The 17941-nt window shown below is 43.2% G+C and overlaps 1 protein-coding gene across 4 annotated transcripts in view; it reads right to left on the bottom strand.

The window, feature by feature from the left end:
- The window catches only part of LOC100747252 (mucin-5AC), a 333661-nt gene that overhangs the window by 8092 nt on the left and 307628 nt on the right, over window positions 1-17941 (bottom strand). For all 4 annotated transcript variants that reach the window (XM_024368913.2, XM_012387805.3, XM_012387807.3 and 1 more), the window contains exon 4: window positions 225-4340. In XM_024368913.2, the coding sequence (XP_024224681.1) occupies window positions 225-4322 (4098 nt within the window). In that variant the 5' untranslated portion in view covers window positions 4323-4340. The remainder of the gene's footprint in view (window positions 1-224; window positions 4341-17941) is intronic.

Here is a 17941-nt window from a genome sequence, read left to right as displayed (position 1 = left end):
TGTGTGTCGTACGTGTGAAATTGTTAAGATCGTAATAGGGTTGAGATAGGCGACAGACATGGTTGATATTTGCAACATAGTTCGTATTTATGACATAATTTGTTACAGGTTAATTGAACTAGAATTAATCAAAACTTCATATCGAGATAGTTATCGAAGAATGAAACAACGCATCGAACTTGCACGTAAGATATAACATACAAGAATATACAATTGCTACATACCTTATTCTGAAAACTTTGTTGACTATGATTGGCCAAGATAGGCTGTTGGCTGTTCATTTGCTCTTCCCTTTGCTGTTTATTCTCTAGGCTATTCCTCAGCAAACTAAGCACTCGTTTATCAGCACCGGTATTGCTCGGTGGTTCCGTGGCCTGTCCACCGGAAGTAGCTCCAGGAGGCACCACAAGTCCGGTCGCTTTCTGACTCTGTCTGTAATTTGTGTACGCGGATGGTTGGCTAGCGTTTGCCTGTTGCGGCAAAGAATGCACATTCGTGGGCTTCGTGATCACAGGATGAACATACGACGATGAACTATGAGTGACCTTAGGTTCCGCGTAGCTTCTCTTATCACAGTAAGCTTGCTGATACCTCGCGGACTCGGACGACGAGTATCCGCTATCGGATCTCTGCTCGTAGGTGCTAGGTGCTACGAGGGTGCCATTCGGTAAAGGAACCGGTAGATTCATCTCTTGCCTTTTCTGTTGCTCGTACAACGCTTTCGCCGTTGACAATCTCTGCTGGATCCACGTGTCGAGCCTCGGCTGCTTGTTCGGACCGCCACCGCCGTAAATCGTATCGCCAGACCTCTTTGAAGGGCTTCGATCGCTCTGCGGCGATGGCTGGCCAAATTTATTTCTACTGTCCAGATAATATTTCGATGGGTCGGACGGGTAATCTTGAAGAGGCAACGCAGCCGGTCCTATCCTTGCAGGATCGATCATCGACGACGGATACCTGGAGGTTCTGGAGGCGATGGTGTCGTTGGCCGACAGATAAGAAGACGACGGGACCGGCGGAGGCGGTGCTGGTGTAGTCACCGCGTCGTACACCTGCGTCGTGGGCAGTGAAGTCTTTTTAAACGTGGACATATGGGGCAGTGGAGCGGTATTATTAGGATGTTGAGGAGGAAGAGACTGCGGAGGCGGAGCATACAGCTGTTGCGCTGAACTTCTCCGCTGAAGAGTATTCTCGTGCGACTGGCCGTGATGGTGACGCAGCGGCGCGGAGTTGAAGTCTGGCAGAAAGTCGACCTTCGGTGCGCACACCGTTTGAGGCGTCGGTGCTCGAACGCCGCTCGTTGGCGGTAAGATTCTGCCGTTATTGCTAGACAATCGGTTGTCGTACGCGGGGTATGAGGCTGGTTGTGGGGGAGGCTGTGCCGGAGGCGGTAACATGGTTCGCGAATTGTTACTTCGCGATGAGATCACCGTGGAACTACTGACGTGTTTCTCCGGCGCGATCGTCTCGATGTCGTCCTGAGCGGTCGAGTCGGCGGATGTTTTCACCGTTTTAACAGAGAGGTCCAAAGGTGATTCCCTCTTTCGCATTCCGTTCGTTTGAGAAGGAGGAGTCACTATAGAGGAAGCAACGGTAGACTGTACCGTAGACGCGGTCGAATTCTGGTACGGATACTCTTTGTATCCATAGTCCTCAGTAGCTCTTACAGGCTGGTGATGATAAGAGGATGCCGTACGATTGGTGTCCGACGATTGATAACTATGTACCGTGGTAGTTTGAACGGAAGACCTCGGAGCGACTTGACCGATAGACGTAACGGTGGTGCTGCTCGAGGAGTTGCTCCCCTGATGACTAGGCGCCATGGTGGTAGCGTAGGTCGGATATCCATGTTGAGCGGCATATCTACTGTAAGAGGAATTTGTTACCGTGTTCGTCCTTCCATTGACCGGCATGGCGTGACTCATAGTTGACAAAGTGACCGGGTACTCGGGAACCCTTTGAGGCGCGGCCATCGAGGAAGTAGGCGGCGCAACGACCGAAACTTTGCTCGCGGTGCTAGTCGAGTAGCGTTGCCGTTGCACCGATTGCGCCTTGCTCGCGGATTCTCGCCTGTTGGAATGATAGGACGAGAGAGCGGCGATAGGTGGAAGGTTGTGCGTGTTAGTTCTCGGAACAGACGTCTGCTGAGATCGATAAGAGGCATAAGGGACCTCCATCGAGTTTCTCTTCGAATCGGCGCCGTTGTACGTCACCGGTTTACTCGGCTGATAACCGGTGGCACCGTTAATGTTTCCGTTTCCGGAACAAGTAGATTCTGTTCGAGGCGCCGGACCGGCCATAGACATTTGCTGAACATACGCCTGGCTCTGAGATCGACTGGACTGCGAGTAGTAGTTTGCTTGAGTGTGCGGCGGCTGGGGACCTTTTTGGAAGGAATGATACGAAGACTGAGGCGGCAGTCCGTACGGATTCGCGTACCCACCGGCGTTCGGTTGATAATGCTGCGACGTAATGGGAAGGTTGTACGAATGAGGGGTGGAGGAAGCCGGTGGTGGTGGTGGATAAGTCGGTGAATGCGGCTGGAAGCTGCTATGCGGAGAGGGTGTGTGATGAGGAGAGGGAGTGTGATGAGGAGAGGGTGTGTGATGAGGAGAGGCGTGAGGCGTGTGCAGGGTGGATACGTGGGGCGATTGTCTATGCGGCGACGGGGTAGCGTGACGGGGAACGTCATGGGGAGAAGCGATAGGATGATAACCACCAGTTAGCGCTGCCGGTGGCGGCATTTGATTTGAGTTTGAGGATGAGGAAGCCGCGGACGTCCCGTGAACGATCATTCGACTGGCGTACGAGTTCGGCCCCATCGAATGCGGAGACGCATTTATTCGACTAGAAAGCTGTTGCTGCTGAGGCTGCTGAATCTGAGATTGTTGCTGTTGTTGCGGCGACTGCTGTTGTTGAGCTTGATGATGCGGGTGAATCATAGTTCCGGCGGATGGCAAGTGCGACGAAGGAATGTGCGCCGGATGATTTTGATAGGACGACGACGGTGACGAGGACAACGACGACGACGAAGACGACGAAGGAATGTGACTTAAGTTGACTGTGTGGCGAGGGCTGCACGGGTTCAACGACGAACATGACGGAGACGAGGAGACGCGCGAGGAGTGCGACGATCTTTCCGAATGCGACGACCTGTCCGTTGCTGGATTGCTCGATGAGCTTAATCGATTCTGCGGTTGATGCTGTTGCGGCGTGCGATAAGTCTGCGATGATGGCGAGCCGTAAATCGAAGGAGTGCTCGATGGCGGCACAGCGTTATTACCGTAGGAACTCGGTGGCACTCTTTGCTCCTGAGCGTGTCCTTGACCTAAAGCGGTGGTCGGGTTGCTCTGCTCGATCGGCGTCGGCCTCGTAGCCAACTGCACGTTACCCGATGATGTAGCTGCAGCTACGCTCGACGATTGGTAGATCGAATTCTGAGTGAACGGAACCGGAGCGCTCTTCGTGATGTCCGGATGATGATACCGGGGATAGTATTGGGTTCTCTGTGCTACGACCGGCGCGTTCGGTTGCGATTGTCGATCACTGGCAGTTTGATAGGTTGCTTGGTGCGACGAGGCGAGTATTTCCGCTGTAGAGAACGACGTTCTCGTGACAGGGTTTAATTGTTGATACACCGGACCAGGGGACTGTGACTGTTGAGGTGGTTGCATTTGATGCAAGTGCGGTGAACTTGGCGCTGTCGCTGTCGTCGGCTGCGAGTGATGATGAAGATCGTTGGACGACGATGTCGAGGAGGTCGATTGTTTCTGTGAGAAATTTGACGTCGATGAGGATCGACTGCTCGACGGCTGCATCTCCGTTAAAGTGATGATACTCGAGGACGATGAGCTCGCCTCCATGGAGGATCCGTCATCGCCTGGCCTCGTATCCGGCACTTCAACCCTCGTTGGTTGAGGAGGATAAGGTTCAACGGATGGGCTCCAGAAAGTGCTGGAACTGGCCGCGGCGTTGTCCGCCGACGACGGTCTGATGTCGTTGAGATATCGACTCGTTTCCTGATCGTTGCTCCCGCCGCTGCCCCCACTGTTCCCAGCGTTACCGGTTGTATTTCCGCTCGAAGTCGATTGCGGCGGTAACGATAGTGACGGTGGTGCTTGCGATACGGATGGTGCCGGTGACAAAGGAGCCACGGACGAGGTGTTGCCATGGTCGTGCGACGACGATATGGACGAAGCAGAACTCGTTGATGTCGCGAGACTGTGATCCGCTGACACGGTCGCACTACCTGTACTCGGTACCGGCAGTCCCTGAAAGTACTGGCGAGCCCCCTCTAATACGTTCGTGAAGCTCACATCCATGTCACGCCGACTGCTGGTCTGAAATCAGAACAAAACGAGTTTCCTTATTTCTTTGCAACCTCATTGTAAGAATCTCGATTTTAGGTTTTTTAAAGCTTAGTACTTCATCTTTCGAAGATTACATGTTACGAACTCGTCAGTTTCAGAAATAATTCTCCTCATTCTCAAAATTTTCCTATCATACGATAGGGACTCGCGTTTAGAAAAAGAAACTCAATCGTCAGAACTTTATTTGATTGGACATTAAATAAACTTTCGTTCCGATAAATGGAGTTCTACTGTAGAGAGTAAAACGCATTTTTCTATTTCTATGAATCTTATATTTGGAAGAGACATTTATAGTTAAAGTGCATCGCCTGAACCACAGCGAGTAGAGCAGCGACCCTGCGGATTAACGAAACTCAGATTAACTCAGTTCACACGGTGCTGCAGACTACCAGCACCGTCAGGGAACCAGGCCGAAACATTAATCTTCATTGTCTTGTATTTGTCTGCTGCGAACGCAGCTTCTCTTTCTCTCTCTCTCTCTCCCTCTCTCTCTTTCTCTCTCCCTCTCATTCTCTATTTTATTCTCTTGCATCTTTGGCTTTCCAACGCTTCTATTTTCTCCAATGAGCAACTCGAAGCGCAAGGCAGCCTGATCTCACGTTATTAATCTCGTTGGCCCGCGTTGCTCCGTGAAAGATAAGATCATCGCGCGGAACAGCAACCTGCAGAGGGGAACGAAACGAGATTCTTCAGAGACCGATGACGTCGAGTTACGATCCTAAACGGTCCGGATTGATAGAGAAACCTCGCGACGTGGCTCAATTAAACGCAACTCGGCTGGTACACCTGATAAACACTGGCGGAAAGATAGACCCGTCGACAACGCTCACAGAATGAAGTTGAAGTACCGTAGAACTTCATTTCTCCGAACTCGTCAGGGGACAACGATCCGTCGACTTTATTATTTTTCATTCGATGGACAGTTTACTTAATCTGGGATTAACTAATATTATTGTAGATTCGAATAAAAAAATCTATTCTTAAATTAGCACTACTCTCGCTTAACTGCGATAATTCAGAATAATGCGATCGGTGTAATGTGTATTGTAGGGATTTTTTTCTTCAATCCTCGATGAGTTAGAAGTTACAATTAACAGCATCAAATAGAAGCGAATTGCTGAGAAAGTTTATTTAATACGTAAAATCCCTCACTGTGAAAGCCCAAAGCTATTGCAGACAAACGAGCCCTATTCTCTAATAGCCGAATGCTTCATCACCGTAGTGTAAAGCCAGTTATAAGAACCATAGCATACCGGCGACAAGAAACTGCATCTACGCGAAGAAAAATTGTTGCAGGCAACTACCACACCGTCGCATATCAATTATCATACCAACACTGACTACAGCTACATCTTCCTTAATGACTAATTCAAGCTCGTTATTGATCTACGTCATTCGCAACTATGTTCCGAGTGTCGGCAGAAACGCCAACGGAACACAACGACTTCCAGGGAGTGCGAGGAAGCCTCCCATTTATCAATGTCCGTATCACGATTCATATTTCCAGCGGAACCCTCGTAACTCGGCATCAACGTCTCCGAATCCTATCGAAATCTATTCTATCCTACAAATCGGCAAGCTGGTGATGGAAGAGCGTGAGAGATCTTATCCTCGCGAAACAGTCGCTCGTGCGGCGATCGTTATCGATTATCGAATCTAGGGGGATACGGAGATACGACGGATGCACAGCCAGGAAAGGCTGGATCGCTCGATGTGGCTCATTGAGACGTGTAACGAATCGTCCGTCTGCGTGTACGGGAGAGAAGCGAAGCACGGGAGACAACCACCACCACCACCGCCATGATTCGACGGTAGTCGCGTGTACAGGTAGGACAACGATGGTGGAAGTGGTAGGCGAGAATCAATATCGCGCACCCTTGCAGACCGAGCAACCTGAGGGGTTAGTTTGGCCCCCTTCGTGCGCCAGTCAAAGGCCCTTCTCGAACCACCCTCGCGACTCCCTCCGACTCTGTCCTTCTTCCGCGATTTCCTTCCGCCTACTTCGTTTCATTTCTATCTATCTCCTGCATTGCACGCATTTTAGTTTGCAGATGTTTCATTCTTCAGAACACGTATCCATTGTAACCAGTCTTAAGGTAGGTGTCCATTCAAGAGTAAAATTATCGCGGGTTGCTCTCAAGGGTATTTCTCGTAAGCGAACACTGCGTTTAGAGCGACTATCAGAGTTACCGTCAATGCAGATCGAATAGTAACTCTCAATAGTGTCGCAAGAAATACTCTCGAGAGCAACTCGCGACAATTTTACTCTCGAATGGACATCTACCTTTACTCAAGAAGTAAGTTCGAAGTTCTGGGATAAGTAATAACAATAAGTAATAAATAAATAAATAAATAAGATAATAATAATCCTCTTCTTAACAAAATTGCTTTCTCTATTTAATAGTCAGCTCTTTTAAAAACAATGTTCGTCATCTTTAAGTAAACTCTCTCGAAGGGTCTAAAAAATTGACGTCGCTAATATATGCCTGTCTTGGGAGATGTTTTAATGGAATTTTCGAGACTTTGGCCATAGTAATCTATTGGACAGCGCCCAATACCTAACTACTAAATATCATGATGCTGATCAATTCGTTTTAGAGAACGTATGAAAATGATGGAGTGTTCAAGGTGGATAAAATAATAGGGAAGAGAAAGATATGCGCGTGGACAAGATCGGAATGAAAAGAAATAATGCGATAAGATGAAACGCTTCGTATATTCTGTTTGATTTATTTACTCAAGTTTCTTGCGCGTTTTATTGTGAAGGACGCTGTTGTGGAATACGAGAGTTTACATTTTTATGACTGTGTCAGAAGAATCATTTGTAATAGAAACATGTTTCAAGTTCCACGTGCATATCTAGAACTTAGTCATCCCGAGCTAACCTTTCAAATGTATCGTTCAAGCTATTCGCGTTACTTCCAACGTATTCAGAATATGAAGATGAAAACTAACTCGTCGTATCTTCTTAAAATACAATAGTTTCCTTCAGCTGTAATCGACTGTAGCATTTAAATATCTTTGCTTTCTCTGTGATGTAATGTACTCACATTCAGGCAGTAATTTTAGATAACTGTAATTTCAGAATACTTCTACTTCCTGTCTCTCAAACGCAGCCAATATCCTTATTCAATTTCTTAGCCAGCGTTATTCTTGCTCTACGACCCCTAAGTCACCAATCCTAGATGTGCACTATAAAACTCTTAAATTTGATCATTCTTGTCATCCTTACTTGAATCTCCTTAAACTTTCCCGAACCCTTAGAATCTCTAATGCTTCTTATCGAACTATGCGAGTCACCGCATTGATAACGAGTATAATTCCAATGAATGTGCAATAAATTATTCAAATTCTGTAAACGCTTTATCTGAATCGTTTCTTTCGTATAATTGACATATTACATCAAGAAATATTCATAGGAAACGTGAATTATTTTCCATTAGTCGTGAGAAAATCAAGACGCACTGCGTCAATGGAATAAATGGATGGAACAATTTCAAGCGGAAATGAATACTCAAACGGTAAAGAAAATAGCGAAACCTTTCAATACTCGAACGTTCTCGGACAATCTGATTCTTCCCCCTTTGTCAGAGTCTCTGGAGAAATCACGGCTTCCGGCGAGTCGACTTAGGGAATTCTCGCTTGTTGAATTCGATAAGAGAGGCCCTTGGAAATCCATCACACCTCCGATATAACTATTTATTCGCAGTTGATTTCGATCATCGAAACAGAAACATCCTGATTTCGTCAGGAATCCTCTTGAATAACTGTTCACTATTTAACTGGGTCATTTAGTTTCTAATTAGACACATTTTTGGATCTGATAAGATAAAATTTTACGCAACCATTACGCGGCCACTATCGATCTATAATTAGGCGTAATTACAAGGCAATGTACTCATCTTCTATAAACCTTATCCTATCCCATCAACTTTACTGTTGTTTCCTAAATTTTTATCTCTTTCAGAAAGCAAACGACGTATTAGAATTGATTAAACCGAAGCAATTGTATCAAAAATAATTAAATCCAAATGTTTTGCATTCTACATTTTTGATAAACATTTTTGACGATAAGGATAGTCGAATTTAGTATATTTTCTTTGCAAGTAATTTTACATTTATAATATCTAGATTGGTTTATATTTACAACGTTTATAAAAGTTGAGTTTTAGCTTCGTAGCTAATAAAAATCGTAAGAAAATTGTACCACAATTTTAGAAGGGAATGAAATTAATTTATCAATCAAGATCAATTCTAATTGCATTCCAAACATCAGTTTTCAATCGATTGCACGAGTTAAAGATGGTTGTAAATCGACACCCTTTTGTTACGAAGCGTCTCGAGCTTGGTAAAGTCTTACGTTGCTTCGTAAGACTTCGAAAGTTGCCGGAATTTCAAGAATATCAAGATTCCGGAAAGTTCGCGGCTTAGTTCGAAATCTCTGAAACTCATCCGTTTCAAGCCAAGACCAAACATCAAAACATTTCTAGTTTGCGATGACGAGAAGATAAACAGCAAGTGCATCTAGTCGCCTGGATCCCTCAAAAACATGGAACTTTACCGCAAACCTCGAAGGACTCGAATTTCCGAGGTCATGGAAAGTTTCGTGGAAACTTAAGAATTATGGAACTGGGAGAAAGTTGAAAATTTGGAATTCTTCCACATCGAGAGTTGCTTCGTGTCACCTCGAGTTCGAGACTATTGGATAAATAAGAAAACTTACTATGATTACAAATTTTGTAGATCGTCAGAGTTATGAGAAAGTTTTGAGGAACTATTCGACGTTTTTCAAAGTTAAATCCCTCGATACTGCATTTTTTTTAATGACGAAACCGGTTGCTTTCACGACAACGAAGAGTTTGGAACTTTCAACAGGTTTCCAAACCGATGAAATTCAGAGCTGTTAAATGAGAAAGCAAGGCAATTTGAAAATGGAAATTTCGGTCGCAAACATGTGAGGCACAGTTAGACACTCGTTTATACGAAATGATTGGACCTCGAGTATTAGAAATACGATGAAGGACTAGATACATGAATACTCGAGATTAGAGCGTGAAAGAAGAGAATTGGCCACTCAAAGTTTGGAGTGGATGTGATCGAATGTTTCTCAGGAATGATTGCATAATTCGTTAGTAGGTTGAATGGAATTGAGAGAGTACACAGTTCTTCTAGCGTCTAATCGTGAGAATAATTAAATACGAAAATATAAATTATACATTAATCAAAAATGAATTACATTTTTATTTTGATTTTTTATCTGTCTATATTTGCAAATTTCATATTCAGAGATAAGCCTTTCTGAATTAAATTGTTTCATGTCGTGAGAAAGTACTTTTTCATCAATTATTAATAATAGAAACATATTTTTATATAGAAAACACTAAAACTCAAGACCGGCTCCATAAAAAATAATATATAAATTTATCATTTAGTTAATTAGTAACTTCTTACGGTATATATCGTTGCATATATGCAACGTCAAGCGTGAAAAGATTGACAAACAAAATTCCAATAATAGGAATTAAGAAAAGATAACTCATCGAGGCAACGAGCCATAGAAGTAAGAATGCCTCGCGATATTTTCTTAGATACGCATCCACGATCCTGGAGCCGCGATCGAGGCTCGAATACGAATGATGAACGAGTTCGAAGGCCGGAGAAAGATTGCGAGTCACGATAATCCGGTGGCGCTCGATTAAAAGCCACGGCGCGGTCAGCCAACGGAACGTGGCGGAAGTACGAGGAGGGAGCCAAGTAACGCTTTAAGCCGGGTTAAGCCGTGGCTTAAATGCTCGCCACACGGCGAGAACTTGTTCGTCCGAGGCCTCATAGGCTCGCTCACGCCACGAACATACGTCTTTGAACAAACTTTTTTGCTCCAACGACGCGCCTTGAATTCGTTGAGAAGTCAAAATACTTTCATCTTCACCTCATCATAATACTCGTTTTTCCTGTTTCCTGGACTTACCTTACGAGCCAACAACATTCGCAGCTGACATGAAAACGCAGAAACGAAGAAAGGTTCGCCTTGTGATTCGAAGAAAGCTCTTTTTAGTCGGATTGCTTTCAAGCAAAGAAACATTTTGCCGCCTCGGACTAACAATTTCCGTATCGTCAAACTGGTTTCTGGGCAATATATCGACAGAACTGGTCGACAGAAAAAATCCTCCTAATAGGAAGGTTCATCGCATGCAAACAGAAATCAAGCGTATTTGCTCGCATAGAAATCTCACAATGTACGTGGTACCATGAGGGATGAGGCGATCGAGTTCGTTTGGTAGTCGAGCAATCAAAGCGCTCCACCGACCAAACTCGCCCACAATGGCGTCAAAGGGACGAAGAGTCGCGGCCGGGCGTGTCCAAAGAAGCCTCGAATCTTTGATCATCCTAACAACGCTTTTTCAGACTACTCGTAGTTTAAACCCTCCTTCCGTTACGAGCAATAAAACTAATGCGGGCACGGACTTGTGTGTATAGTGTACAGCTGCTGTGTATATACGTTCCCTGTACGTGTGTATCCGTGTATATTCGTAGCGTGGTATAAACGATGCGAACCAGAAGGCGAAAGAGATAGAGGAACAGAGGTAGAGGAAAAGAGGAAAAGAGGGAGAAAGGAACAGAGGGAGAGAAATGAAGAGAGAGGGAGAGAGAAGAGAAACAGTCTCGGCTGACCCACTCCACCTTGGCGTGGCATCCACTCTCATCCGTTCTCGCAACAAACGCATCCGTACCTCAAACAAGCCCTTACCACGAGGCCAACACCCTTTGCCACTTCACGGTCGTTCGCACCGCACCGTCTCTCACACCTCCCAACCGGCAACCCTGGGTCCCGTTCGATCCTACCCTCTCATGGAACCACCGACATCCCTTGTTGGCGAAATGTTAATTCTCTAACTGTCTTCGATTCGTGTCGTGTCCAGAAGAACGAACACGTCATGTAATGCGGTGAATGTTATTGTGTGGCTTGTAGAGACGTATTAGAGACATTTGAATTGACGAAATACGATTATTATATAGAATATGCAGAATACAGGGTATTATGCAAGTGTGTTAAAGCAAGTACGATATCGATCTTGTGAGAGCAATTAGCAACGAACGAAGCATCATATTTCTATATGCTTTATGTCGTTTGTCGTACTTCAAACATTTGTTAAAAGTACTAAAAGAAGTAGATCTCGTTCTTGCAATACACTACATGCGTATAATTTGATGCCAATCAGGGATATCAGGAAGATTTTTCAATAACACTTAATAATATCGAATGAAGAATAGCAGAAATAAGTACGTACATTAAAAAGGTCTATCTCCGAAAACCTGTTGTCACTCAGAATGTAATTAATCATTATTTCTCGCCAACATTCACAGTGAATACTCATTAAAAATAATGACAGAATTAAAATAATTTTAAAAGCATATGTACATCTTACGATCCATTCGTAAAAATAAAATAGTTTCTGCTCCATAGTTTTAGCCTAATTTAACGATGTATACAAACTTTCCAATATGGAGGAACTGCAAATATTTTGTATAATTTTTAATCTCTATTTTATACCGGTTGACATCGAAACAAGCGGGGTAGTTCGCGTGCAATAAATTTCGCGAATAGCCGTCAGCGGAGGACCCGCGGAAAATATATAGAAAATTATGATCGAAGATCTTATCTGTAAGAAATATAATCTCACACAAACTGCGGATGACACGATTGCATAGGATTGGTGGACATAAATATTCCCTCGCCCGGGATTTCTCAACAGGGATTTTAGTTCGTGTTTCCACGATCTGTTTTCCTTTCTGACTGTTTTAGAACGTTCTAACGTATAGCTGTCGTGCCTTTTCAAAGTACACTTACCTCTTTCATCGTTTCGTTACATCAAGTCTCTTTACACTGCATTATACGCCTCTGTACAAGTCTTTCGATCGATTTTTACGCTACCGTTCTTCGTTACCGCCACGTGGATCTTGCAAGGTAACCTATTATTAACTTATTACTCTAAAACTTCCACGCTGGGCGTACAAGAAAATTACAGCTCCCTTCCGTTTTAATTTTAACCGTATCCACACGGTGCCCTGTATCAGCAACGTCGAATCTATTTTCTGAAACCATGATCGTAGATCAATCGTTTTTTGACACGATTAAACTTTTAACGCGGAATCGTTTAACTTTTAAACGAGACGCTCGTTCTTAACTTAGAATCGATATAAATATACAACTATTGTTAGCCGTGAAGGACCAAGTTCGATATTATATCTTTTTATTGAATTCTCGACTCGTTCGAACGTTCGGATCGATTGTCTATGAAATTGTACAGTACGCGTAACCAGTCTATTATCAAGCATGTAAAGCAGATCACGTCTTGATCGATAGTCGTCCGGTTTGGTCCGGAATTCGAAAATGAGTAATGACGGCCTCGCTTGCCTAGCGGAGAGCTGAAACAAACGAGGCCCAAAGTGCAATTATTCAACTTTGACAACGAGTTGACTGGTCGTGTCTGGTGCGGGGGCGTTTTCAAGAAACGAGCACAGAAAGAAGAGGAATTGATCGATTGGATTGTTTCGCCGACGTTTCGTGCCGAGATCTTTCGTCTATCGGATTACTCTACTGTCTATCTAAACCGTTGATGGATTTCTCTTCCTCGCGTGAGGGTTTAGCGAGAGGAAGAACAACGGAAAACGTAATTATTATAGCTAAAGTGGTGATCAGTGCTGCTATGTGAACTTGAAGATCGCAAGTATGAGTCCTTAGAAGTTTACTTTGTCCAGTGCCTTACCACTAATCTTCATTAATACCTAATAATATGTTACTAAATCATATTGCAAAATGAAACAAAATCGACCGGTCGAAGTCGAATAATCTTCGACCGTAAAAACTATTAATTGCTTCCCTTCCTATCATTAAACAAACATAACGTGAACAATCTACGCGCCAGTGTTTTACAGTAAAACAAATATTTTAAATCAAATATTTCTTGTAATACGACTTCCATTGCATATTACATTCGTGCAAATCCTTTTTTGTTACGTCATGTTCATACAGCTACCTTTTCATAATATTCATGCGCTTCCTTGAAATGTTCCCTAAGTGTTTATTAATTAATGTCCATGAAGAATCTCTTCCGAGAACATCACAGGCTTCCTGGTGGTCGACGGTCCACAGGTTAAGAATCATAGATCTACACGATCTATTTTTCTTACTGGAGTCCAGGATCAATGTTAAATCGCTCCGCGGTCTATGTACCGAGCAGAGTTAGTCCGCGATCATTATTCAAGATCACTCGCGTTGTCCATTAACTCGAGCAACATACGTTTCGTAACGCGCTGTTTCGCAACGACTTTCGTAGATACGACAACGGTAATATTTCATAATACGGTCAGTTGTAAACAATTTCCCCGGAGGGCACTAAAAATAAGGTGCAAGCGAGCAGATAGATATCGTGCGACCGTTCGAGCCGCGAGCTTGGAATAAGGTCAGGGAAGCCAAACGGGAGAAAAAAGCCGATGATCAAAGCTGGAGAGGCAAGCTCTGGGAATTTCGTAGACTTAAGGAACAAGCTAATACAAACTGGTAAAACGTGTGTAAGCGCTATATGCTAGAAGCCGTGGGTTATCTCTTATACGAGTGTAAAAAGACTAATTGAAGAATTAAAATGGTAAACGATGTAAGTGGTAGAGTTAAAGATCTCCAGTAAAAACAAGAAACGAGTTTTGAAAAATGTTGAATTAATGTACGTCATTTATCAGTGTAGATTTTCAGTGTTTAAAGTCTTCACCGATTCAGAGGCAAAATAAATAGCGAAAGGTGTATCGAATTAATTAAAATTCATAGTTGTATCTGGCAAATTCTTGTAATAGTCTAACAGTATTCCAATACCTAAAATATTTTCACTGTATTCTGCACGAGATTAACATCTTTCTCCACAAAAAACATTTCCTTGTTTTTTAAGGCTCACATCGTTTACTATTTCGATTTTCTCAATTATAAAACATTACGATGTGTCTTCAATACGTTACGTTTCCATTATCCACACCACATCAAAACATTTTGCTTCCTGTAACCCTTTATATAATATATTTGTAAATAATTAACATCTGAATATACAGAAGTTCAGCCTGCTGTATTGGCTATCCATCGAATTGAACAAAACATACATATCTCTAATTTCAATATCCAACAGTAATATCGAATCAATGTTAAATGGATATATGGAATATCGTGCTGGTTTGCAGATGGTTGTATACAAAGAGGAGCTGGTCGAGTGAAACGACTAATTTACGCGTAGGAAGCTCTATCAGTGGCCGGTATCATGGGAATCGACGCGTAGGCAGCAGGCTGGAAACGAGAATCGCTTAAACGGATTACTTTATCGAAGTTGAAACTGTATCGTGGCTGGCTGTGTATGGCAAGACACGAGTAGAGGCGCGGGTAAACAATACATTCGATGAGAGAGACGTTCGAGAAGACAAACACGCCACAACGGAAAATTCAGTTTTCCCTGGTTGTTCGGTGTCGAAAACGTTGTCACTCGTAAATATCGCGAGGCAAACCGTGAAAGCAGAAATGGAGATGAAGAACGCCATGAAACGGTTCAAATACGTGGATGACATAATGTATCGATTGATGTATTTAGATTGACGATTCTATACTCTTCGAGTCTTTCTACATTTAGAAATAAAAAGCATTTTTCAATTTGAAATCTCTGCTCTTCTGGAATTTATATCCATATTTATTTTCATAAAAAATGAACAATAATTCTTTATGAATTTTTAGTAATTGTAGGTTACAGCGAACTCTAAACTGTAATCAGTGCGAATGAACTTCCAGTGTATTATACGCGAATCACAATTGTTTGGGATAATGGGAAAGAATTTAAGCACCTGTTCGGCATATAAAGTTCGGTTTCATCGAGTGGCCGACAAGTTCAAGTGGATTTCGAGAGTACGTATAAAGTTCGGGAATTTGTGCGATAATTGTAAGAACGTGATAATAATGAAAAATTCAGTCTGCTTATAGGCGAGTATGACATTAATCTGACGTTAAAGTCGTGCAATTAAGATACTTCGATGAAATTTAGTGTAAAACGGAAGTCCTGGTCGAAATTCAATGCTATTCCATCTGTAAAGTATCTCAAAGTGCTGTAACGTTCCACGATTTCGTAAATCGCATCGAACGAAACGAGCGAAGTTTTCCTAACGGGATTACTACCCTCTCGAGTCACGCGAACATGCTTGCAAATTCACAGACAAGACAACGAGCAGTCGTCGAAAGGTGAACTTTAAGAGACTGTTCGAAGCAATCAGAGGGGTTGAACGCGTAAACTGAGAGTTGGAATCGTCTCGACGAGCTATGATTTATCGAGGCGTGAATTTGCGTGACTGTAACGATTCAACTATTCAGAAGTCAAACTGATCGACTTCATTTGTCAAGAAATTTCTTTATTTTGATATCAGAGTACGTAATTAATGTTTAATCGACTTTAGCAGCAGGAGGACTAAACTTGATGAAATTGAAGAGTTTGGCTTCTGTATACGTAGTTCAGTTACTCGGTTGCAGGATAATACCAAGCTACTTTGGAAATTACGCCATAGATGATTGATTTATACATAAGAGGACACGAATATAAATACATGCAGCGCTCAAAACAGTTAGAGGATTTTTTATTGTACAATGATTTTCATATTTATTTCTTATGTTTTGTATATATCTTTGTTCCTGATAATTATCTCTGAGACGATTGTTACGTCGCGTAACACTCTACCTAACCCAGGCCACACACCGCGGGCAATATGGCAACCAGATGTCTTCGGATACTCGCAGCGTATCCTCCATAGTTTCAAGTACCTGCCATAAATCTCATAGATTTCCTAGAAAAGGTCCTTCAAACCAAAAAAAACGTCTGTTTCCGAAGAATCTCCAAAGACTATTGTCTACCACGACGTGACAAGGGAAAGTTAGTTTTTCTCACGTACGCTGCAACTTTCCTCCCACTAACTACTTTCTCTCGAGGGCGGTTAAGACCCTTCGTTTAACCAATTAACAACGAAGGCTATTCCCTCACTCTCTTAACTAACATCGGCACCAATAAATCCGATGGTCCCGTGCGCTAGACACACCCATCCTTAGCTTTCCTCCGACACATCATCGTCTCCCAGGACAGTACTGATTTCACATCCTTCGAACGATCAACATCCTTCGAGCGGGTATACACACCCGTAGATCAGTCACTCTTTCATCTCGTACATACGTACCAGTGTAATTACCTACGTTATAAGTTAGTGGAATAAACGGTGAAATATAACTTACTACTGTGTCGTATTCATTCAACCACCTCTGTTATCTTAACCGAAACAGGGGAACGACTACTTCGCGGCGTCGATTCAACGAATCGTAGCGAGAATTTATGCCTCTCGCTGACGCGTTTTCCTCGCGACAGCGTCTCTCCGCGAACGGTCGTAACAACGATCTTTATCACAGAATCATACGAACAACATGCCAGTCTATCAAACCTATACGACTTCATCTCTTTCGTTCGATTTCATTAGTGTAATAGAATCATTTATAATTATGATCCTCTAATTATTCCAAACAAAGCATAATGTAATATGCAAGCGTGATAAAAGCTTTCGTCTTTTACTGGCAATTTAGAGATGCAACAGCGTCGATATATTTATTGGACACGAATCCCCACTATTCCACCGAACAATCAAATCGTTTAGTTGATTTTTATTCTACACAGATGCGACATTTTACAATTCTATCATCTCCAGTAACGTGACAATAATATCGCGATAATACAACGAGCACGGGTTACATAACAAGTCATTTCGAATCGTTTCGGATCTGTTAATCGCATTTAAAATTGTGCTTCGTTGATCGTATCCTGATTCTGCCTCTCGAGCTACATTTGCACGCTCGAAATCCTCCACGCTGGTTTCGTTTCACTGGTGAAATTACGGAACAGAGAAGATTCCGTAACTAGAGGACGAAATGGAGGGCCATTTCACCACGGGAGGCAAGGAAATCGCGAGAAGGTTGAAAATCTCGTTGCTTAACATGGTTAGAGAACGTGCCAAGCGGAGTACACGTGTACCACACGTGTGGCTCGGATACTAATAAGCCTTTTTCTTCGAGAAAAAAGCAGCCTCGGTTTTGCATTGATTCAGGAAAATACACCCGCTGTTCTTGCAAAAGGGATCAGCTTCCATTCTCTCTGAACGAAATAGCTTTAATGAAAGAAAGGAATAAACCTTTTTAAAGAAGGAAAGATATAAGAACATCAGAGGAAAACAAACAAAGAGAAGAGTGCAAAAGGAAGAGGAGTAAAAGAAAAAGAAAAATTAAGAATGAAAACTGCAACGCGACTGGTACGTAATTAAATGACCCCCGCGAAAGCATCAAAAAGGCGACGAGTCGTGTTGCTGTTTGATTCCGGGGTTCGCAAGGCCTTCGAAAAAGCTCCTTATACGGCTGCGTGTGCGTGCACGCGAACAGAACGTGACCTCCATAAAAGGAAGTTTTACGCGAACCGCTCTCCCGTCGCCCGTTTGTTTGCCGTTTAAAGCCGTTTCAGCAGGTG

This window comes from Bombus impatiens, unplaced genomic scaffold (assembly GCF_000188095.3).
Source record: "Bombus impatiens unplaced genomic scaffold, BIMP_2.2 scf_0487, whole genome shotgun sequence".
NCBI classification, from domain to species: Eukaryota; Metazoa; Arthropoda; class Insecta; order Hymenoptera; family Apidae; genus Bombus; species Bombus impatiens.
Note: the sequence above shows the minus strand (reverse complement) of the source record. Positions and strands in the feature narration are given on the sequence as shown.